The following is a 23795-nucleotide window of genomic DNA, read 5'->3' on the forward strand; positions in this document are numbered from 1 at the left end:
TTGCTCGTCGGAAGTCGTCTACGCAACAACACAGATGGCGAACGGGGGAGCCGATATTATGTTTCTATCGGCGGTAAATTCCGTTTTAAATTACCCAAAAACCCATTGAGTCGCTAAAACCAACAGTCTGTCTCGCGTTAGCCTTGTTGAATAACCTTCTCCGCTCTCCTCGTGTGTTTACATCCTCGCGCAAGAGTTTCTTGTTGCTTTACCAACGTCATGTCCGTTCGTCGCTGATTGGTCCATTCCGCTGTCTGTTTGCTGTGGCTTGCTTTGCCCTGGGAATTTGATCCACGGGAGGGTCGCCAGACTCAACAGCTGGAACATCGGTGAGTCTGGAGTTCAAGGCTAGAACTGACGTACCAGCCCCAAGCTCTTAATAGAACTGATGCGCTTTTCAAAATAAAGTGTGTAAAAGAACAGTTTGTATTTGAGGTGCCATTTCAGACGACTTAAGGCAAATAGTGCATACAAATGAGCTTCATACAGTGCCTTGCAAAAGTATTCGGCCCCCTTGAACCTTGCAACCTTTCGCCACATTTCAGGCTTCAAACATAAAGATATCAAATTTGAATTTTTTGTCAAGAATCAACAACAAGTGGGACACAATCGTGAAGTGGAACAAAATTTATTGGATAATTTAAAATTTTTTAACAAATAAAAAACTGAAAATGGGGCGTGCAATATTATTCGGCCCCCTTGCGTTAATACTTTGTAGCGCCACCTTTTGCTTCAATTACAGCTGCAAGTCGCTTGGGGTATGTTTCTATCAGTTTTGCACATCGAGAGACTGACATTCTTGCCCATTCTTCCTTGCAAAACAGCTCGAGTTCAGTGAGGTTGGATGGAGAGTGTTTGTGAACAGCAGTCTTCAGCTTTTTCCACAGATTCTCGATTGGATTCAGGTCTGGACTTTGACTTGCCCATTCTAACACCTGGATACGTTTATTTTTGAACCATTCCATTGTAGATTTGGCTTTATGTTTTGGATCATTGTCCTGTTGGAAGATAAATCTCCGTGCCAGTCTCAGGTCTTGTGCAGATACCAACAGGTTTTCTTCCAGAATGTTCCTGTATTTGGCTGCATCCATCTTCCCGTCAATTTTAACCATCTTCTCCGTCCCTGCTGAAAAAAAGCAGGCCCAAACCATGATGCTGCCACCACCATGTTTGACAATGGGGATGGTGTGTTCAGGGTGATGAGCTGTGTTGCTTTTACGCCAAACATATCGTTTTGCATTGTGGCCAAAAAGTTCAATTTTGGTTTCATCTGACCAGAGCACCTTCTTCCACATGTTTGGTGTGTCTCCCAGGTGGCTTGTGGCAAACTTTAAACGAGACTTTTTATGGATATCTTTGAGAAATGGCTTTCTTCTTGCCACTCTTCCATAAAGGCCAGATTTGTGCAGTGTACGACTGATTGTTGTCCTATGGACAGACTCTCCCACCTCAGCTGTAGATCTCTGCAGTTCATCCAGAGTGATCATGGGCCTCTTGGCTGCATCTCTGATCAGTTTTCTCCTTGTTTGAGAAGAAAGTTTGGAAGGACGGCCGGGTCTTGGTAGATTTGCAGTGGTCTGATGCTCCTTCCATTTCAATATGATGGCTTGCACAGTGCTCCTTGAGATGTTTAAAGCTTGGGAAATCTTTTTGTATCCAAATCCGGCTTTAAACTTCTCCACAACAGTATCTCGGACCTGGCTGGTGTGTTCCTTGGTTTTCATAATGCTCTCTGCACTTTAAACAGAACCCTGAGACTATCACAGAGCAGGTGCATTTATACGGAGACTTGATTACACACATTTGGATTCTATTTATCATCATCGGTCATTTAGGACAACATTGGATCATTCAGAGATCCTCACTGAACTTCTGGAGTGAGTTTGCTGCACTGAAAGTAAAGGGGCCGAATAATATTGCACGCCCCACTTTTCAGTTTTTTATTTGTTCAAAAAGTTTAAATTATCCAATAAATGTTGTTCCACTTCACGATTGTGTCCCACTTGTTGTTGATTCTTGACAAAAAAATTAAATTTGATATCTTTATGTTTGAAGCCTGAAATGTGGCGAAAGGTTGCAAGATTCAAGGGGGCCGAATACTTTTGCAAGGCACTGTATATTCATTTAGACGTCATGTTAAGTTATACAAATTATACATTAGAATGGATCGTTAAATCTTAAAAAAAATCTCATTTTGTCGGGGAAACGCTGGATGGTGATAGACATCCAATCCATTTGGTCTTGGGTGGTTGGCAGCGATCGTTCACGTTTAGCCTCTCCCAGCTCAAATGGATTGGGCGCTTGTCACTGTCAATAGCAACCACTGAGATACCGGTAAAACTGAGTGTGAATTTTCAAAAAAATGGAAAAAAAAAAAAACGTATTGGCCCGAATATAAGACGGCCCCCTCTTTTTAAAGACTCAACTTTAAAAAAAGACTTTTTGAACAACAAATTAATTTTTATACAGAAAATGATTACAGTACATCTGAAAGAAATGATTATAACAATATATTTGAGAGAAAAGGCATGTTATTTCGCCTCATTCAAGTCTTAATATCCGAACATTTAAATATGTAAACTAAAGTGCAATCGTACTCATTCGTAAATGAATGGCTTCTGGTTTTTGAAATGTAAATAAACCAATCTATTGTGATAAAACAACAAAATTGCAATAACTGCATTAACCATCAAAGTGAAGTCTAACTGTAGTCTTGAAACAAATCTGAATTAGGAAAAACATTACAATAAAATAATGCAAACTGGTTAAACTTAAGAGTAGCTGAGATCTGTCATGAAAGAACATCGCTTCAATGATATCTGGCGCCATCTAGCGTCGTGAATGGGTATAACGTCTAGACAGCGAATAGAAGACAACCCCCACTTTTTCAGTCTTATTTCAATGCAAAAAAACACAGTCTTATATTCTCGCCAATACGGTACCTTGTTGGGATTACGGCTATAAATTACTCACCGAGTAAATTCCAGTCACTGGGTTTGCAATGGCTTCCATGGATTAGATACATGATTAAGATCTATGCTTTATTCACATTGCAGTTGTGTTTTTATGAAAGTGACCTAATCCAAATTTGTCAGCATGTGTCATAGTTACTATAAAACCTAGGACAAAAAAAACCCAATTCCAGTATTTATGAGGAACATTTGAGGGCAATAGAATAACCAAAACAGTAAGCATTGTGTGTTCTTTTTGTTTATATCCCTAAAACGGAGACGATAATGTTCATTAAATGGCAGGAAAAGATCAAGTTGCTTGAATCTCCAGCGCTGGTCTTGTGCCCTTCGCTGAATATTTGTGTTGGATTAGTGGCTTAATTACACTTCACTCATCTGCTCCTAAACATACTACTGCTCATTAAATGATTCCATGCGAGTTAAGTAAAAGATTAATTGTACTTAAACAATAAAGGTAGGAATGCTGATGACGACACTTGTGGGAAACTTGCTTGCATCACATGGGCTACCATGCGGGAATATGTCAAATTGAGTCGCAAAAAGGACTTGTGCAATGTTTCCTTATCATAACATTAGACATTCTTGCACAATGCAATGAGATTTAATACTGTACATAATTGGATTATTAAGGAAGATATCTTTGAATCCACTCTAATGCATATTTATTTTAAGTGAATGTATATATTTATATTTTTTTATAGTGGATTTTATCAATTCACTTACTGTAATCCTGCCATATGTAGGTAATGAGAACACTATTTTGTATACATTCTATGCCTTCAAAAAGGGCTGTAAATAATTTTTATTTTAGTGATCGATTAATTGGTTGGTTATTTTATTTTATTTTTTTCAATTAAAAAAAAAAATCCTTTATTGAAAAGCAGTCCGGAAAATGCAGATACATAATTTGTTTTCGATCTATCTTTCAGTAACATTTCAGAAAATTAGTGGAAATGTAATGATTGATTGTTTTCCACAGTGAAAAAAATATTGATTTCACAAAAGATAATGTGAATATTTGTTGAAATTTTGGACAGAATTAAGTTTGGCGAAGTCACGTAACGAATGGATTATCAAAATAATTATTGATTAGGTTATTCATTGTTGCACTTTAACTTGCAAATAATGACCTTGTTTAAATATTATCACAATGTGTTTAAAAACCGTGCGTGAGGCAGGTTAAAACTACTTTTGCTGGTTGTTTCTCTATTGTAGATTTTTTCGCATTGAGAGTTGTTCTGCGTGGTTGTCATAGAACATTTGGCAAGCGTCTTCTAATGATATAACCAGCAGGTTGTGTTCTAGATCCCTGCTACTGTAGCATGAACCTAATTCTGATTTAATGGAAGTGAGCCACTTTAATGTAAGCCTTATCCTGATAATGAGCAACTAAGCCTCTTTGGAACATGGCTCATATGATTATCTTGACTCGCGGTGGATGGATCAAGGCGGCCCATAATCTGCAGCACAGTGACACTCGACAAATTTGAGGATTGCATATCAGGTTATTAGAGTCATTGTATCAAAACTCCGGATCGCCGCGTGCGCTTTTTAACGTCTTGGCGTTTTGCCCTTAAACGCTGAGACTCACAACTTTGAAGGAGTGTTTTTCATTGTATGCTTCCGTGAACACACCTAGGTTTGAGTAAGTCAGCCCTCATCTGGTGTGATGCAGGAAAATGATTAATGCTGTCGACATGTTCATGAACAGTCACATCCTTTTCAAGATCTTTGAAGCAAGTGAGATGTAATTGTGAATTAGAGGGGAAGGGATTGTTGGAGGTGAGGCAACTCTGTTGTAGAGGTGAGCAAGTGTCTTACAGAAATAAAAATAACTATTTGTAATTCTCACACCACATGTAAAAGAAGGAGCAGCAAGGACATGTCTGTATGATACAGCTGCATTTTCCTACATTGGTTAAACACAGAAGCTAGCGATGGTGTGTTGTACGACGTCAGTTCCTTTTTGAAAAACGCTTGGAATGTGGTGAAGGTGTCAATACAAGGATCCAAAATGTCTAAAATTACACTGCTTACCACGGGTAAAAAAAATCTTAAACCAGTGGTTCTCAAAGTGTGGAATGAGCACCACCAGTGGTACGAAAAATATTGACTGCCTTTAATGTTCAAACAACCTTGTTTAATACGCTGCAGGCCATTAAGTACAGTACAAAATGTAATGTTCAAAAGCTGTTTTCAAATATTCAGGAACAACTTCTATGGTTGATAGCATTTGACTCAATCCTTAAAGGGGAAGTTCAGAATTTTTGTCATTAGGCTTAATCTTCAAGTTAGTGAGGGTTTAATTAGTTGGTGGAGTTGATTTAAACAAAATCTTGCTGTTTGTTAGTTATTTGTTACCTTCAGGTCTCTGGAGTGGCTAAGCTAGTGCTAGTTAATTGTCCCGTCTTGGCATGCCAATAGAAAACAACATAAGCACGCATGAAAATCCCCGATGACCCATGAAATCAGTAGTTTTAGTTATTAAAATTTACAATTGCATGTCAATAACTGTAGTATGAAAAGCAACATTTTTAATCCAGTAGCTCTGCAGGGAACAAACTGCAGATTGGAATGATATTTTTTCCACCGGTGTGTTTGTCGTAGCTAGCAGCAAGCAGTTTCTCGTTCTTCATAGGGAATTTGTGGAAACTTTCATTTACCCATTTCTTCTGTCTGTTTCCACAGCCTTTAAATGCGCATTTTACCATGTTGTCATTTTTCAGTCAAGACTCAGTAGACTGATCCTGCATTCCAGGAAGGTGGGAAGTCGGCGTTTCCAACCTCTGACCTGGAAATATATCATTGGAACGCCACCCGAACTGGTCTTAATCGCAAGTCGAAAAAATCAAGTGCCCAGACATCATGAGCTGCTTCAATCTGACGTCAATCGATAAAATGGCGCTGCCTGTCGAAAAGCAGACCTTCAATAGTAAAACTAAAGAAGGCAGTTTACAGTGAGTGCTATTTACTTTAGCCGTTGTTTTTCCTCCACTATTTGATCGCTTATGAGAAGGCAGGTTTGCAGGACGTCAAAATGTCTTTAGATGGCCAAAATAAAAACAACTTGTCGCGATCAGCCATCTTGCTGTTTGCATTCGCTTGGAACGCTTTGAGGTCACAACTGGGACCATCCGAGTGGGATAAGTCCGACTTCCCACTTTCCTTGAATGTAGCATGAGCACGAGTGGTCCGAGGCACTCCATTGTATTGTGGTCTAATTACGCATCTAAAAAAATAGTCTCGCAGAATGAAATGAATTACGGCAGTTTGGTGTGACATTGTTTTGGCCGCATGTCTATTTTGAACTATGATCTGCATTTTGAATTTATTTGAGTATAATAGATCTGTTTTATATCATTTTCCATTTTGGCATGATAAGAAAGGGCCATTGATTCGTGCTAGCTTAGCCACTCCAGAGCCCTGAAACTAATAAATAACTAACAAACTGCACGGAATTTGTTGAAATCAACTCCACCCACTAATTAAACCCTCACTAACCCAAAGATGAAGCCTGACGTAAAAAAAATCCTGAACTTCCGCTGTAAGTACAATACCATTCATTTCCTAAAATACCGTATTGGCCTGAATAGAAGACTGCCTTGATTTTAAGACAATCCCCTATTTTTCAAGACTCAAGTTTGAAAAAAACTTTTTGAACACCAAATTAAATTTTTATACAGGAAATAATTACAGTACACCCGAAACAAATGATTATAACAATATGTTTGAGAGAACAAGCACGTTATTTTGCCTCATTCAAATCTTAATATCTGAACATTTAAATATGTAAACTAAAGTGCAATCACATTTGTAAATGAATGGCTTCTGTTTTTTGAAATGTAAATAAACCAATCTTATGTGATAAAACTACAAAATTGCAATAACTGCATTAACCATCGAAGTGAAGTCTGACTGTAACTGTAGTCTTGAAACAAATCGGAATAAGGAAAAACATTGCAATAAAATAATGCAAACTGGTTAAACTTAGAGTAGCTTAGATCAGTCATGACAGAACATCGCTTCAATGATATCTGGCGCCGTCTAGCGTCGTGAATGGGCAGAGTAGCTGATATCTGTCATGACGGAACATTGTTCCAATGATATCTGGCGCCATCTAGTGTCTTGAATGGGTATAATGTCTAGACCGCAAATATGAGACGACCCCCTCTTTTTCAGTTTTATTTCAATGCAAAAAACACCGTCTTATATTCGGGCCAATAAGGTAAATGGCATTGACTGCGATAGACCTACAGTTAATCTGAACTGGGAGGACTGGCAGTATATGCTCATGTTTTAGTGCCATTGATGGTGCCTGACGTCCAATCTAATCATTCGCTATCAACCTCTCCCGGTCCAAATGAATCAGATGCCTAATGCCATCAATGAGTTAGTTAACACAATTAGTAAAGGCGCGGCCCCCTACCACACATGGCCAAGTGCTGTCACGCCAATGAACTGCGCCTCTATCCTATTAAGCTAAAATGATCCCCGTACAAATTGTATAATTGAGTCTTTGGGATATTATTTTCCGTTCCATTAATGTCCTCTCATTTCTCTTTGTGGGTGTCCTCAGGGAGGCTTCACATGGAATAGTGTGTCGGGACGCTCCGTTGGTCTGAAGCCCATCCCGCTCCAAAGCCTCTCTGAACTGGAGCGAGTTCGTCTACAGGACGTTGCCTTCAGGCAACTCCTCCGGGATCGCGACTTGGGCTGCCACGTCACCATTCCCAAATGTACACACGCACACGCACACACACACACACACGCTGATAGAATGTGCTTGTTAGTTTTTTTGTTCTTACAGCAATAAAAGTGTGTTTTGTAATGCATCTCCTTTATAGATGGTTACAAATACAAGAAGTCGCTCAGATGTAAGCTGGATTCACTTTCTAAGGAGAAGAGTAAAGACAAAGGTAATTGATCTTCAAAATGGTTTGGATGTCTTTTGCCGTCAATGGAAGCCAATGAGTTAATTGCATTTTAATGTGCTGAATCACGTTTGCTCCACCCGCCACTTAAGAGCCCACCCGGATCTTTGAAACTATAAATGTACTCAAGTTGATAAAAGATAAACAAAAATAGTCTCAAATGGCGCCTGATTGGTTGCAGCACATCCTCAGGATAAGCCACACCCCTCCATTCTTTTTTTCACTTGTTCTGTTTACTAAAGCGCTAAGTGCTCTCAAACTCGGAATTGCGAGTGTGAGCCGACCTCAGTCAACGATTTTTAATTCATTTTGTGTAATATAAAAAACTCTAAAGGATAACCACTCATTTGAAAATGTTGTATTGGACACCATTTAAAAACATTTTTTACTTTCCTGAATTTAGGAAATTGTTACACTAAAGAATGTGTTTTCACGTGTCCAAAAATGCACAACTGAATTTAAAACTTTTTGCTTAATTGCAAATTGTGATTGCATCCTAGGAAAAATCTGCTTTATTTGAAAATGTTTGATTTATTAATAATATTTTATAATAGAATAATGCCATTAAAATTTCAGTAAATTATGTACGTTTTTATTTATTTTTTATCTTAAGGAAATAATTGTAAACCACTGGTGAAGGAGACATAAACTATATTTTTGTAAGTTTATTAAAAAGTAAATATTAAAATTTTACAAAAAATAAATTTAACTATTATTAGTGTATATTGTTAATAACATTTAAATGATCACCACATTAAAAAAAATTGTTTACAGTTATCCCTCGATTTTCGTGATTAATGTATTCAATGTATTTATTCAGATTTAACAGCATTGGAAAGAGACATGTTTTTTTCCAAAGTATAATTAAAAACAAACAAACAAAGGAAAACCCTATCTGCTGTATATTGTGTTATAATTGCGTGTGTGGCGGCCTAGCAGTTTTTTTAACATAGGGTTCCAACAGTTGCCGTCATATTTTCAGGATAAAAGCACCGTTCTGCCCCGTTCCGGCTCTGAATCTGGCGTTCCGCTAACGTTCCGGCCCACTTTCACCCCTGTATGTATGTACAGCGGTACCTCGACATACGATCGCTTCGACACACGATCTTTTCGACACCCATCGTAAAATTTGACTCTCCATTTGTTTCTACATCCGACAACATGCTCGAAATACGGCGATTTGTGACAGCCCCGCAGATTGGTTTTTTTTTTTTTTTGCTGGAAGACGGACGCATGGCGGATTTTCTTGTGAGCGAAAACACTGGTTCCAAGGTTAGTGCAAGTAGTGAAAAAGGAAAAAGGTGACACTTGCCATTGAAATGAAGATTGAAATGATAGAAAAATATGAGCGTGGCATGCGCATCCGTGAACTGACTTGACAAAACGGTCGTAGAATGTCTAGAATCTCGACGGTCCTCCTCTGACCTCCGTTCGCCAGTCTTTATAAGTTAAGGTGACGATTATTATTGTGGTAACATCGCCAGAGAAATCGCCAGCTTCGTCAGGTTTCTAATCATTTATTCCATTAACTTGTGCAACACAACACGCCTACTGTCTGTCGCAGTTGACGCCAGCAACAAAACATTAAAAGAGAAAGTAAAATCTCTACCGCACAATGTTAGTGTCACATCAGCCACACGTATTGCTACGTGTAATTGTCATTTGTAGTAGTACCAGCAGTATTTATTAAGGATTTGGTGTAGATTTTTGGGCTGTGGAACGAATTAATGGAATTATAATGTATTCTACTGGGAAAATCCTGACCGACATACGACCATTTTGACTTACAAACAAGGTCCTGGAACGAATTAACTTCGTATGTAGAGGATATATATACTGTATATTATAATATATAAATATGTATATTATAACATAAGTTTCAAGCGTCTGGACTGAAAACATAAGATACTAGAAGGTCAACTTTTGTTTGACATACAGTAGGAATTAAGTACGAAACAAATTAAAGGACTGTTGGCACGCACATTTGCAACATGTTTAATCGAAAATATACGCAAAAAGGCTGATTACCAAAATAGACGTTGATAACATCAACTAACTTTTTAATATGTCTGTCTTCCTTCAGAGGCGATGACGCCCCAAGCCTTTAGCATCCCGCTGGAGCAGGTCATCTGCAACGACCGCAAGCACAAGCGGCGCCACGACGCGCCGCTGGAGCAGCACTGCGACCCCACTGAGCTGGTGCTGTCCTTCCTCCACTTTACTTCAACCTTCAAGAAGACCAACAAGGAGTTTTCAAGCAGCAACTCGTCCCTCAGCTCCAATTCAGAGAGTCCCAATAAATCGCCATTTGCTCCGGCGCCTGATGCGGCCCCACGGACTCGCAGGAGGGTACGATTGACCAATATCATAGTGTATCCACTTAAATATGCCAGAAATTGCTGTCATTAATTTAGGTTGTTTCATTCTTAGGGCATTGAATTGATCACAATTTGACTTTTTAGAAGTAACGATTGAAAAAATAGGCGGCACTGATGTATTAAAAGAATTATATCTGTATTTCAGTGATAGCTAAAAATTGTTATTGTCCCCCATCCCCTGTTAAAGGGCGGCGTGTCGGTGGACTGCATCACCGACCTGGATGATAACCAGTCGCAGCTCTTGGAGGCCCTCCAGCTGTCCCTGCCAGTGGAAGCGACGGGCAAAAACAGGAAAAAGAGGCATGACAAAAAGCTTAGCCTCAACCCTATGTACCCTCAAGTCCCCAGGGTGGTTGAACTCTGCTGTCAGCACCTGGAAAACCACGGTGGGAAGGATGCACATAGTTCACCTTTTAGTTTTTTGGACCCCCCCCCTTTTTTTTTGTTTTTTTTTTTTGTTTTTTTTAAAACAGATTCACTGCCATTAAAAGCGATAAACATCAAATCCATTTTAACTGGGATTGCTTGTATTGAATGATCATTGGCATTGGTTCTGCCTTCTAAAGTGACACTGCTATTTTTGGGCGACATCTCCCCTATCAATGGCAACCAATGATTGAATTTATTAAATAATATTAAAGCCTTTTAAAAAAACTAAGAAGGTTGTTTTCTACTTAGTTTAAGTGTTGTTATCTGTAATATGCCGAAGTTACTGTGTGGTCAATGTAAAAACAATTCATTTTTAGAGCAACTGTGATTCGCCTACCACCATCAATGGCAGTCAGTGAGTTCATTTCTTTTAAAATTGTTTATAACATTTTATATCTCCAGATTCTTTTAACCCCTTTCAAAAATATTTTATTGCTCATTATAATATTCTATTACATCATCAGTGTTCTTTGCTGCCATTTTTAATTCGATTTAATTAAATTATTTAAATTTTAATTGTTAATTTTGTAGTCTTTGTCATTTTATTTAATTGTATTTTTTTTCAAATTGTCATCCCACATTTCACCATTGAATTTAAATGTTTTTTTTTTAAAGTCCTTTTTGTTTTTAATTGTATTTCCTTTCATTTATTTTAAATTGTCCATTTTCTTTTTTCTTTAATTTTGTACTTTTTTTTTTTTTTTGTCTATTTTTTTTGCGTCTACATTCATTTTCTGTCCACATTGAACCCTTGCTCACTTTGAGCCTCACTAAGATTGCTATCATTTCTTTCCAGGTTTACAGACAGTGGGAATTTTCCGTGTGGGGAGTTCCAAGAAGAGAGTGAGGCAGGTAAGAAGTCAATCTTCTGGGCTGCAACTATTATTTATATAACTGATAAATTTGGCTTATTAATTGGGCTCGCGTGCGACTGGATGTGATAGGGAAAAGAAAACAAACAAACAAAAAAAAAAGGGTTGGATTGGAAAAATTGGATTACTTAAACGATTCATCGATTAATCGGATAAATGTCACTTTTTTTTCAATTACCATCACAATTTAACTTGAAGTTGTTTTAGGCATGTTGTAAGTAACAAGGAAGACAAATGGATGACTATTTTCTACAAAAAATTTTTATTACAGCTTCCTGACTTAACTGTCACTGTCTACAACTGTACTGTTGTAAGTGCAAAAAATCTGTTGTTAATAAGGGTTCGGAGTATAAAACAAAGAATTTCCCAGTACACAAATCAGACAAAAGTCCTGTCCATTCAAAAAAAAAAAAAAGAATGCTGCTGATTTTCATTTTTTCTCTTGTGGGCAAAGCACCAAAATAAATTGTCAATGACTCATTTATTTTCTTTAAACAAACTAAACGATATGGAGTAAGATGGATGCAGGCTAATAAATCAGTTCTCCATACCAAACACTTCTTCATAAATATAATCCAAATCCAATTTCAAAGCACAGTCTGTTGAATGACAATTTTCTGTTTGAATGGGAGTTTGTGTTGAAAGGAGACTCTAAGCCAAGGGTCTGCAAATTCGTTCCTCGAGAGCCGCCATACAGCTTGTTTTCCATGTCTCCCTCCTTTACCACACTTGAATCAAATAATCAGGATCGTTTTCAGGCTCCTGCAGAGCTTGCTGATGAGCTGCTGGCGTGTTAAAGGAGGGTGACATGGAAAACAAGCTGGATAGCAGCTCTCGTGGACCGGACTTGCAGACCTCTGCTCTAAGCTGTTATATGAATGGGTTTATATGCAGGGGTGCACATATTTTTTTTGTCCAGGTTCTCAGAGGAGGACCTGGAGATGTGACTTGGTCCTCATTGAGCTTGAGAGCCTGATGCGATAAAATTATGACAAGCTTTACTTATAGCCAATTAACTTTAATTAATTATATTAACAATTAATGTTTGATTAACATTGACTGGCACAACAAAATTGCCATTACTTTGAAGTGAAATGTAAAGAAATAAACATAAAAGCACCAATTCAAAATAATGTGGGAGCCACAAAATGCCCTTTAACTCCAAGCCTTTGTAAAAGTGGGATGTCCTCCTCATAAGACCTCATTGAACGTGCATGTTTAGCTTTGTAAAATGCGAGCAAAAACACGTTTGTCAGTGCATGGCGCTGTTCTTCATTACCTTTATTCCGCCACTTGTCCATAGGGCGAGTGGGGTCCTGCCTGACATCGATAGTTAGCTTAATTGCCACATGCTCAGTTTTTTTTTCGTGCTTTTCAAAGTTTGGATGGCTGAAATTCTTTGACCCTACATAAAATGCGCTGCTCTTATCAGCGACATTGGGATTCTCATGGCACATTTTGTACCGCATTTCCGTGCGAGCATCATTTACTTCTACCCATGGTACCTCCTGCAGCCACTTTTCAGCAAAAGTCCTTTTTTTTCGGTATCTCCGGTGACGTCTCTGTCGTCTGTCTGTCTTTTGACAGGGGTGGGGGAACACGGAAATAATTATTCAGTGGGGCCTGCCTCTTCGACATTATGAAAAGTTATTTTCTCGTGTCCGCCGCAAATACTGTGGTCAGCCATCGGTATGCAAAAGCGTATGGAAGCCGTTGAGGGCCAGCGCGTTTGTCTACGTCCAGTACGCATGCGGACCACTTATGCACACCCCTGTTTATATGTCTGGTTCCTTAATAAAAAGAAATGAGACAACTTGACTACCTAGAAATAAGTCAATGCTAATATGCTCCTCCAAAACACAATGCAAACGGACACTTAAGACGCTGATTAGCATAATTGCTAACTAGAGTAGTGCTCCGTGCTAAGTAGTAAGGTCTCATCAACAAAGAATACAAACAATACAACTGGCTTCATTTATTCACCTCTGACTGAGGCACCCTGGATCTAACAACACACAAGACAATCTAACTCTCGACACTTCATAATACTGTATTATTGATTCATCAACCCAACCTGAAAATAGCAGTGAACTCTTTCTCTTTTGCTCTAATGACTGGCGCACGCAGCCTAACTTAACTCACAAACAAGGACCCAAATGTGACTGATCAAAGCTCCCAGCAAAACATGGATAATCAATTGTTGGCAACAAATTTATTCATCGATTTTCATTGATTTAATATATAATTTGTTGCAGCCTGATTTAACGAGCAACAGCAAAAATGCATGAATTGCTTATTTTCCCTTCATCCAGATGCGTGAAGAGCTGGATCAGGGATGGGACCTCCATTTAGACGAACAGCACAGCGTTCACGACGTGGCAGCGTTGTTGAAAGAATTTTTCCGCGACATGCCTGACCCTCTGTTGACGAGAGAGCTTTACACGGCGTTTATCAACTCGACAGGTGAGACGCCCACACCAGCATGAGCAAATAGGTTGATAAAACAGGCGTGACGGAAGTGTAATTTAATCCTGTGATGGTAACGCAGTGTTGGAGCGAGCTGAGCAACAGAAGGCCATCCAGCTGTTGATGTTCTTGCTTCCTCCCTGCAACTGTGACACGCTACATCGCCTTCTCTGCTTGCTCTCTGCTGTTGCTGCCCATGCTGAAGATATGCTAGATGAGGAGGGACGCAAGGTAAAGAGTTATTCCGTTATCTGTTAAACTCCCATATAAAATGTTAGACATTAGATGTCTCTTGTTCATGTTCAGAAACCAGGAAACAAGATGACATCCTTAAATTTAGCCACAATCCTTGGCCCCAACCTCTTGCACAAGCAAAAAAACCCCGATAAGGAGTTTGCGGTCCAGAGTTTAGCCCGCGCCGAGGAGAGCAGCGCCATCATCAGGGTGCTCCAAACCATGATCAATGCGTGTGACTCGCTCTTTCTGGTAAGTCGCGCTCACTGTAAACTGTTTACTAGCCAGCCAATGGAATTCTTTTAATGGACCTGAAATGCGTAATGAAATGTAAACATGAACTTAATAAGTTTTCACAAGTACACTTTTGTAGGCACTGATAAACAAAGTAGAACTGAGATGAAGACGAAGAAGAAGTTGTGGTGCAAATGAGAAAGCTTTACGGTTAGACAGTTGTTATGTATCATAATGTTTAGTCACAGTATAAATCAAATCAAATGATTGCAAAACCTGTTGAACTTATGATTGGAAGCTGGTTGTACATGTTTTGAGATGCAGATCTTTTAAAGGTGCACAGTGTAGGATCAGTGGCCAAAAATGGTATTGCATCTAGACCAAAATACTGTATTATGCGACCCATTAGAGAACCTGCAGGAAAAGAACTTTTAGTGGCAAGCGATGAGTCCTCTGCAGATGGTGTATCTTACTTTTCATTTTCATGCAAGATGTTTTCAATGTAATATTGCCAACATTTACTCATGTTGATTAAGCAAATATCAATGAAGTGAGGAAAGACTACTTTTCTCAATGTACTGTATAAGCACACTGGCAAAGAAATTTTTTAAAAATTGGTAATGCTTTGACAGCATCGACAAAGAATTTTATTGCCCCATCTACGTATAAAGACTTTATCTTTGCCCCAGTCAATGGAGCCACATGCTAAATAACGTAGCACCGATCAGTGGATCCTCATGCTAATTGACGTAGCACAACCATGTCAAATGTTTTCATAGACCAAATAACATTTTTAGCTTGCGTGGTAGACATAATTCACAATGTCTGTTGAAATTGGCGCAGCCTTAGTTTACAGAGATTTGGCAACCCGGACGAAGACTGGAAACTGTTATCGTGATTGGCTGATGATGAACACAGAATCAAAACAAAAAACAATTTGCAACGTGCAAATCATCTGGTAAAATGGGAAAACCTCGCTGAACCATTGAGAACTGTTTTAGAAGTACAGTGGTACCTCGACATATGGTCGCTTTGACACACGATCTTTTCGACATCCGACATAAAATTTGACTCCCCATTTGTTTCTACATCTGACGACATGCTCTAAATATGACGATATATGACAGCGCCGCAGTTTTCCCGCAAGATGGACGCACGGCAGATTTTCATGTGACGGAAATCAACATTGGTTCCAACAATGTTAGTGCAGGTGGTTAAAAAAAGGAAAAAGGTGAGTCTTACCATTGAAATGAAGATGGAAATAATGGAAAAATAGGAGCATGGTGTGCGCGTACATGAACTGCTGTCCTCCTCCATTCACCAGTCTCTATAAGTTAAGGTGACAATTATTATTATTGTAACACCGCCAAAGAAATCATCAGCTTCGTCAGGTTTTTAATCATTTATTTCTGAACTTGTGCAACACAACATGCCTACTGTCCGCCGCAGCTGACGCCTTCAACAAAACATGAAAAGTGAAAGTAAAAAGTCCTCTCTCACTCTGGCAGGTCAGACATGCGGTGCGTTCAGGTACAACACGCAAAATACATCCGCCACATTAGAACCCGATTCGTTACATAACTACAGGTATTATTATTATTACGGTACTATTATTATATTATTATTCTGATCTTCATCCATATTTTATTTGTTTTGCTCTGTGTAATTGCTATTTGCAAAAGTACCAGCAGTATTTATTAAGAATTTAGTGTAGGTTTTTGGGCTGTGGAACAAATTAATGGAATTATAATGTATTCTTATTGGAAAATCCTGTTCAACATACAACCATTTCGACTCAAAAATAAGGTCCTGGAACGAATTAACTTCATATGTAGAGGTACCATTGTTTTTAAAAAAAAAAACATGTTTCTTTAATGTTTATTGAAACATTATTGCCATTTCATGACTAATTGAGGTGCAAATTCTACATTGTGCACCTCATAAACATTTCAAGCTATTCAGGTCATGTTGAAGGAATTTAGGTCAAATTTTAAAAAATATAGATTAATTATTATTTGTTATATTATCACATTTCCGGAATTTGTATCAGTCTTTTCTGGTTACAAAAAAAAAAAAAAAAAAAGACCCTAAAAAGCGAAACTCTATATACCAGTTTATCTTTGTGCCTACCCTTACCTATGGTCACAAGGTTTAGGTTGTAACCGAAAGAACAAGATCCCAGATTCAAGCTGCTGAAATGAATTTCCTCCATAGGGTGTCTGGGTTTCCCTTAGAGATAGGGTCAGAAGATCGGTCATCCAGGAGGAGTCTTGAGTAGAGCCTTTGTTCTTCCACATTGATAGGAGCTAGATGAATTTTCTTGGGGCATCTGATTAGGATGCCTTCCGGGCGCCTCACTGGCACGACCCACTGGGAGGTGCCCGTGGGGTCTGCCCAGGACGTGCTGGGGAGACTGGGAATGCCTCTGCATCTCCCCATAAGAGCATGGATGAAGTGGCTGGGGAGAGGGATATCTGGGTTTCCCTGCTGAAGCTGCTGCCCCCGTAATCCATCTTCAGAGAAGCAGGAGAAAATGGATGGATGGATTATCACATTTTTAATGTTTAAATTTTCTTTTCTCTTTCGTTTTTTTTCCTTTTTTTTCTTCTTTTTTTTTTTTTGGATCATTGTTTTCTTTGGGAATTAATCTACCTACTAGATAGTGATACTGACATTTCCCCCGGCCAAATTGGCGATTAGGTGATATTTTCTAACATTACATTGTTTCATGATTTTTCTTCAATACGAAAAATATGATTAACATTTGATATTTATACTTAGGGCTTAAGAAATTTAAAGTGTAAAAAATAGAGTGGTACCTCGACATACGATCGCTTCGACACACGTTCTTTTTGACATCCGACATAAAATTTGACTTGCCATTTGTTTCTACATCCGACGACATGCTCGAAATACGACGATTTATGACAGCGCCGCAGTTTGTTTTTCTGGAAGACAGACACACGGCGGATTTTCTGGTGAGAGAAATCAACATGGGTTGCAAGAATATGTGCAAATGGTGAAAAAAGGAAAAAGGTGACACTTACCATTGAAATGAACATGGAAATGATGAACATGGAAATGATAGAAAAATATGAGCGTGTTGTGCGCGTCCGTGAACTAGCTCGACAATCCAGCTATAGAACGTCTACGATCTCGACGGTCCTCCTCCAACCTCCGTTTGCCTCCGTCTTTTTAAGTTAAGGTGACATTTATTATTATTGTAACATCGCCAAAGAAATCGTCAGTGCCGTCAGGTTTTTAATCATTTATTTCAGAACTTGTGCAGCACAACACGCCTACTGTCCACCGCAGCTGATGCCAACAACAGAACATGAAAAGTGAAAGTAAAAACTCTAATGCACCTCTCTGTCACTTCAGCCACGCAGTGCGTTCCGGTACATCACGTAAAACGCATCTGCCACATTAGAACCAGATTTGTTACATTATTACAGGCGTTATAATAATAATTATTAGTATTATTATATTATTGTTCCGATTTGTTTAATAATTTAATTGTTTTCTATGTGTAATTGCTATTTGCAATAGTACCAGTAGTATTTATTAAGGATTTAGTGTCTGTTTTCGGGCTGTGGAACGAATTAATGGAATTATAATGTATTCTTATGGGAAAATCCTGCTCGACATATGACCATTTCGACTTACAAACAACGTCCTGGAATGAATTAACTTCATATGTAGAGGCCCCATTGTATAATGTTAAATATTTTGTAGTACATTTAGGCAGCCATTTCTCTTTAGTTACATAATGTCCAATTAAAAAAAAAAAAATCAAATGGAAAATTTATGGTTTTGATGGTCAAACTAACCCTTTGCGAGGAATGTTTATCAATGGAGAAATCTGTTTTATATTTTTCAGTAATGTGTGGTTTTATTTAAGATTTGAAAGAAATATTTCACATTTGATATGATGAATACTGGTTGATATTTCAGTCGTAAAAAGTCTTCATTAATATGGATAAACAGATGTTCAGTGGCTTTTGGGAACAAAGAATTTAAAATATAAAACATTTGACTTTATTCGTATTTGCCTGCCATTGATACAGAATTAATTTAAACTGGTACGACTGGTTATGATTGCTCACGTTTCAGTCCCTTTGACGGCGTTAAGATCTCCAATCCATTTTGACTGAGACATAACTTAATAAACAATAACATTAACATCATGACCTTCAGGTTCCTGCTGAGCTCCAGAACGAGGTGTTGCTCAGTCTGCTAGAAACCGATCCTGATGTTGTTGACTACTTACTGCGGCGGAAAGATACACATTACTCGTGAGTTTCAACCTGGCTTGACTTGCATGTCACATAGAACTGATCAATGACATTTGGGCCTCTATTTTAGCAATTCTGACCTGGTTGGACCACTCAAGTCGTCCCTGATGGAAAGGTGCTCCTCCAATGAGTCCATGTCCAGTGGTGAGGCTTCCCCCTATGACAACAGCTCTCCCGTTCTATCAGAGAGGCTCCTTCAGCCGGAAGACGATGAGGCAATCTTGGAAAGTGACGCAAGAACCTCGCCTACTATTACGACAGGTAGAGATGAATATTTTGAGCTGTGAATGAAAGTTATTTTAACACGTTTGTGAAAATAGCTCCCATTAGACTCTTTTATAACTGAGATAAATAGTATTGTGTTAGTGATTTCATGCTTCATCTGCAATAACGCCGCTCCCAGCATGCTGTGGCGTAAACTATAATTATACCTTTGTGTAGCATAGTTAGAACTATTTATTTTTGACTTAAGTCATTAGTCTCTTTTTTTGTGCGTAGAAGAGGCCTTGGAGGATCACTTCTGGGACTCCTGGCATCCACTTTTCAGCAACAACGTTATTGACCTTAACATCAATGGTAAAACAGTCATGGCTTACTTATTTCTGTTGGATCAATTGAGCAAGTACAGTGGAACCTCTAAATGTGCCATTGAATGCAAAACTCTTTCACTAGCTGATACTCAATGCCATTAATGATGATAGATGTCTAATCAACTTGAACTGGGAACTAGAACCAAATGGATTGGGTGCCACAGTCACTGCGTGCTTGGTACAACTGCTTTCAGGTCACAGTGGTATAGTTAAAATGAAGGAAATGGCGAGAAGTTATTTTTGGTAGCCAGGATTACGACCCCTATCAAAAAGTATGGAATCACCAGTCTCGGACGAGCACTCACTCAGACATTTTATCATGTGGTAGAAACTCAGATCAAAAGCTTGAAAGAATAATGAATTAGTTCAAAAGTGCCACTCTTTAGCATTCAGAAACACTAAAACAAATGAATAAAAAAAACTTTGTGGTGGTCAGTAAATGTTACTTATATAGAGCAAGTGCAGGGAAGTATATATGGAATCACTCCATTCTGAGGAAAAAAAAGATGGAATCATGAGAAACAAAGAAATAACAATCAAAACTCTCTAGTATTTAGTAGCACCACTTCTGGCTTGCAGTGTCTGAGGCATGGACTTGATGAGTATTCTTCATCAATTTGGTGCCAACTCTCTTTGATTGCAGTTGCCAGATCATCCTTGCCGTGGACCATTTTTTTCAATTTCCACCACAAGCTTTAAATAGGGTTGAGAGCTGGGCTATTTGCAGGTAATGACATTGACTGGATGAGTTTTTCTCCAAGGAATGCTTTAACAGTTTTAGCTCTGTGGCATGATGCATTGTCATCTTGGAAAATGGCAAACAATATTTTCAATTGAAGGGATAAGAAAGCTGTCTAAAATTTCAATGTAAACTTGTGCATTTATTGAAGATTAAACCACAGCCATCTCCCCAGTGCCTTTGCCTGACATGTAGCCCCATATAATCAAGGACTGAGGGAATTTTGATGTTTTCTTCAGGCAGTCATCTTTGTAAATCTCACTGGAACAGCACCAAACAAACGTTCCAACATCATCACCTTGTTCAATGCAGATTCCAGACCCCTGACATTCATTATTTTTTCAAGCTTTTTATCTGAGTTTGTTTTACATGATAAAATGTCGGAGTGAGTATACTTTTTGCTAGGGGTTGTAGAAGAGACGGGGAAAAAAATTGGTCATCTTGCCAGAAGATTCGCAATAATCCACCTGCAACTCCACTTCATCCTTGGGATTTTCCTCCGGACCCTTGGGACCGCATTCATATTGACTTTGTGGGCACTTTCGAAAATCAAATGTTGCTGGTTGCTATCTTTGCCCATAGTAAGTGGCCAGAGGTAGCTATCATGAAATCACCGACATCGGAAAAGACCATTGAGAAGTTAGGAGAGACGTTTAGCCGTTTCGCAGCCGTTTCGAAGCCCCTGCGCTGCTCGTGTCAGAGACCCCCATTTGTGTCAAAAGAAGTGGTTGAATTCCTGCAAGCCAATGGGGTACAACACATGAAGTCGGCTCCCTATCACCCGGCAACCAACGGCTTGGCAGAGAGGTTTGTGCAGACCTTCAAACATGCTCTCAAAGCATCACAAGGGCAAAGTATGCTGCAAATCTGTTAAGGCACTCCTGGCTAGCCTTATCTCTTTCAGTGCCAGTGAATATGATAGACGTCTAATCATGTGGTTCTTTTCATCCCTCTGCTGTGAATTTAAATTAGTATGTCATTTGTAGTCTAGACTAGTAATCATTCCTTCATCCGTCCAAACATTTGCACCTGTATATTCGCGGCCACCCTCCCAGTTAAAATGGATTGGACATCTATTGCCGTCAGTGGCGGCCTATGAGTTAACTTATATCCTCATAGCGCTTGATTAGTTCAACTAGCAGTTTTGATACCATAGCAACTTCATCACAATAAACTGTGGATATCACTTTTTTGTACTCCACTACTTCAGACTAAATAGTTGTTACATTAAAACAATTTTTTTTAAAATTTTTGCCAGAGACGCCAACAGTGGCGCTAACAGTTTCACCAATGAGACGTCACAATAATAATCACATGGGTCCACTATATCAATCAGACTCAAGCTTGCCGTTCTATGATCACGCCCGCCTGTTCAATCACGTGGCGTATTTAAAGTACTGTAAAAAATGAAGTACTTGACATAGAGCATTGCTGCCAATATGTCTCTCTCTCTCTCTCTCTCTCTCTCTCGCTCTCGCCTCCTTTGGCATACTGTGGTTATGTAATATGTTATAGTACAGTATAATAGTTCATATATATAACTTTGTGCTGACAAAAAACATTGTTTAGAAAAACAAAAACATCTTAAGCAGTTCTTCACAATTTTACTCATTACTTGAGTATTCTTTACACCAATTTTTTTTTTAATTTGAGTTTCTTGGATGACTATTTGAGTAACATTCTTTTGAAGTAATGCTACCCTTATTTGAGTACAATTTTTGGCTACTCTACCCACCTCTGACCATGACTAGAAAATGGACTTAAGGGCGTGTTGGACAATGCCTCTATTCATAACAATCCAAAGGATGCTACAAATCCACCCTACTTTTCAGCCATTTTGAACCAATTCGAACAATACACCGCTAGTATGCTTCACCCGCTGCTATATCCTAGGATGCTTTGCATGCTGCCCAGCCACTGTAAGGTATCTTAAATGGTTCATCAAATGACGACAACTCGTACTGTATGTGTAAGTATTCGCCATTTGAACATTCAATGCCATAAGAATGATGCCAGTTAACTTGTAAAAATCCCCATATTACTTGCTTCATTTTTAAAGCTGTAGGGTACGAGAAAAATACGATCATTTGTCATAACGAGAATTGTCATTTTTTTTCACTTGAATTACACATAAGAATGAAAACCAAATAGGGCTCCATAAAACAATGTTAAGTCTTTTGATATGTTTCTGTTATCTTCAACTTGAAAATGAGGTTCCACTGTTCATCAAAGTACAAAGATGGTGCAGCCTTCAAATGTCCAATACAGTATCTGTTTTGTCTCAGGCTCCCTGGGAGACATTTCTGAATGGAAGTCATTTGGCTCATCAGAGGAGCTGAGCGGTCACCAAGGAAACAACAAGCTGCCCGTCAGCCCTACGCAAACCTCATTGGATGCTTCAGAACGTAGGCCACACCTCACTGTGGCTAGCAGCAACCTATCCGGAGCTATCTGCTCCGACGACCTGGCTGACGGGACGGGACAGCCTGTCAATGCTATCCTTACAGAAAGAGAAGATTGCTTGTTTCGACCTCTCGGTGAGATGCGCGTTTTCTGTTCCGGGCCTTCCATCAGTCAGAGTGTGACCAACAGAACTGCTCCAGAACGGGCCTCGGGTAAAGCAAATGGTCATATATGGCAGATCCTCTCCCCAAACAATGGCGATCCATTGCCAGAAACTCTGGTGTGACAAACTCATGAACATTTGTTGGTCCAACTTTGGTGACTGTTTAATGTGGATCCCTTTTTGTACATATGTATATTCTTTGTATATAAATAATGCCAATTTGAATGATAACTATTCTATGCTCATGCATTGATCTAACCTGTTTGCTCCCTAAGTTTTAATAATAAAATACATTTCAGGCTTGTTTTGATTAGTGCATTTTATATTTAAAAGACTGACCTTTTTATGTTAATAAATTCTCTACAATTTTTTTTTGTAACTCACGCATTGAATATACAGGTAGCACCCGGTTTACGAATGACTTCCGTTCCTGCGCTGGCGATGTAAGTGTAAGTCAGAATTAACCCTTTAAATACTTCAAAACAGTCTCTAAATGAAAAAAAAAAACTATACAAAAACATGTTTTATACACCATTGTGCTGTCCTTGCCAAAACGTTGGAGCTAAGTCCTAGCTAGATAGTGAGCTAATCTCTGAAATGACTATGTCAGACGTCTGTGTGGTTTGCTAACTTTATTCAGCTGCTCACGACGTCAACACTTGCAGAATGAAACTAAAAATGAAATTAAACCAGTCTCATCTTCAATAGCAGCAATTCAAATTTGAGTACTGTTTAAAAGTAGCTGCTGATACAGCAATAACAAACGATTAGCATGTATCAGCGTCCGCACATCATCAGAAATGCACATAAGCCCGAGGTATTCGACCACAATTGAAAACGCACAATAACAGTACAATAGGGGTTATATACAGTCGCCTGTTCTGGATGCTTCACAAGCAACAAATGTGCGCGCAGGCGGTCTCCTCTGTGTGGGGTGGGCGGGCGCGTCTGTACATGCACTCACTTCCTGTTCTACACTTCTTGCGCCACAATAAAAGCATGCAACACAAAAAATATTCAAAAGAAAAAAAAAAAAACAAGACGCAGACGTGGTGAAATCAAAATTGCGTAAGTCTGGTCCATCGTAAC

At 38.9% G+C, this 23795-nt stretch overlaps 1 protein-coding gene across 3 annotated transcripts in view; it reads left to right on the plus strand.

Annotated features, from left to right (window-relative positions):
• The window catches only part of LOC130927304 (rho GTPase-activating protein 6-like), a 35185-nt gene extending 11607 nt beyond the window's left edge, over positions 1-23578 (plus strand). For 2 of the 3 annotated variants that reach the window (XM_057853017.1, XM_057853018.1), the window contains exons 2-13: positions 7549-7708; positions 7817-7888; positions 9987-10252; positions 10469-10667; positions 11507-11562; positions 13895-14045; positions 14131-14279; positions 14355-14534; positions 18714-18811; positions 18882-19072; positions 19310-19387; positions 22426-23577. In XM_057853017.1, the coding sequence (XP_057709000.1) occupies positions 7549-7708; positions 7817-7888; positions 9987-10252; positions 10469-10667; positions 11507-11562; positions 13895-14045; positions 14131-14279; positions 14355-14534; positions 18714-18811; positions 18882-19072; positions 19310-19387; positions 22426-22829 (2004 nt within the window). In that variant the 3' untranslated portion in view covers positions 22830-23577. Of the gene's footprint in view, positions 1-7548; positions 7709-7816; positions 7889-9986; positions 10253-10468; positions 10668-11506; positions 11563-13894; positions 14046-14130; positions 14280-14354; positions 14535-18713; positions 18812-18881; positions 19073-19309; positions 19388-22425 lie in introns of all 3 variants that reach the window. The other variant, XM_057853016.1, reaches the window with a different exon arrangement.
• Positions 23579-23795: the final 217 nt, after the last annotated feature.

This window comes from Corythoichthys intestinalis, chromosome 12 (genome assembly GCF_030265065.1).
Source record: "Corythoichthys intestinalis isolate RoL2023-P3 chromosome 12, ASM3026506v1, whole genome shotgun sequence".
In the NCBI taxonomy this organism is placed as follows: Eukaryota; Metazoa; Chordata; class Actinopteri; order Syngnathiformes; family Syngnathidae; genus Corythoichthys; species Corythoichthys intestinalis.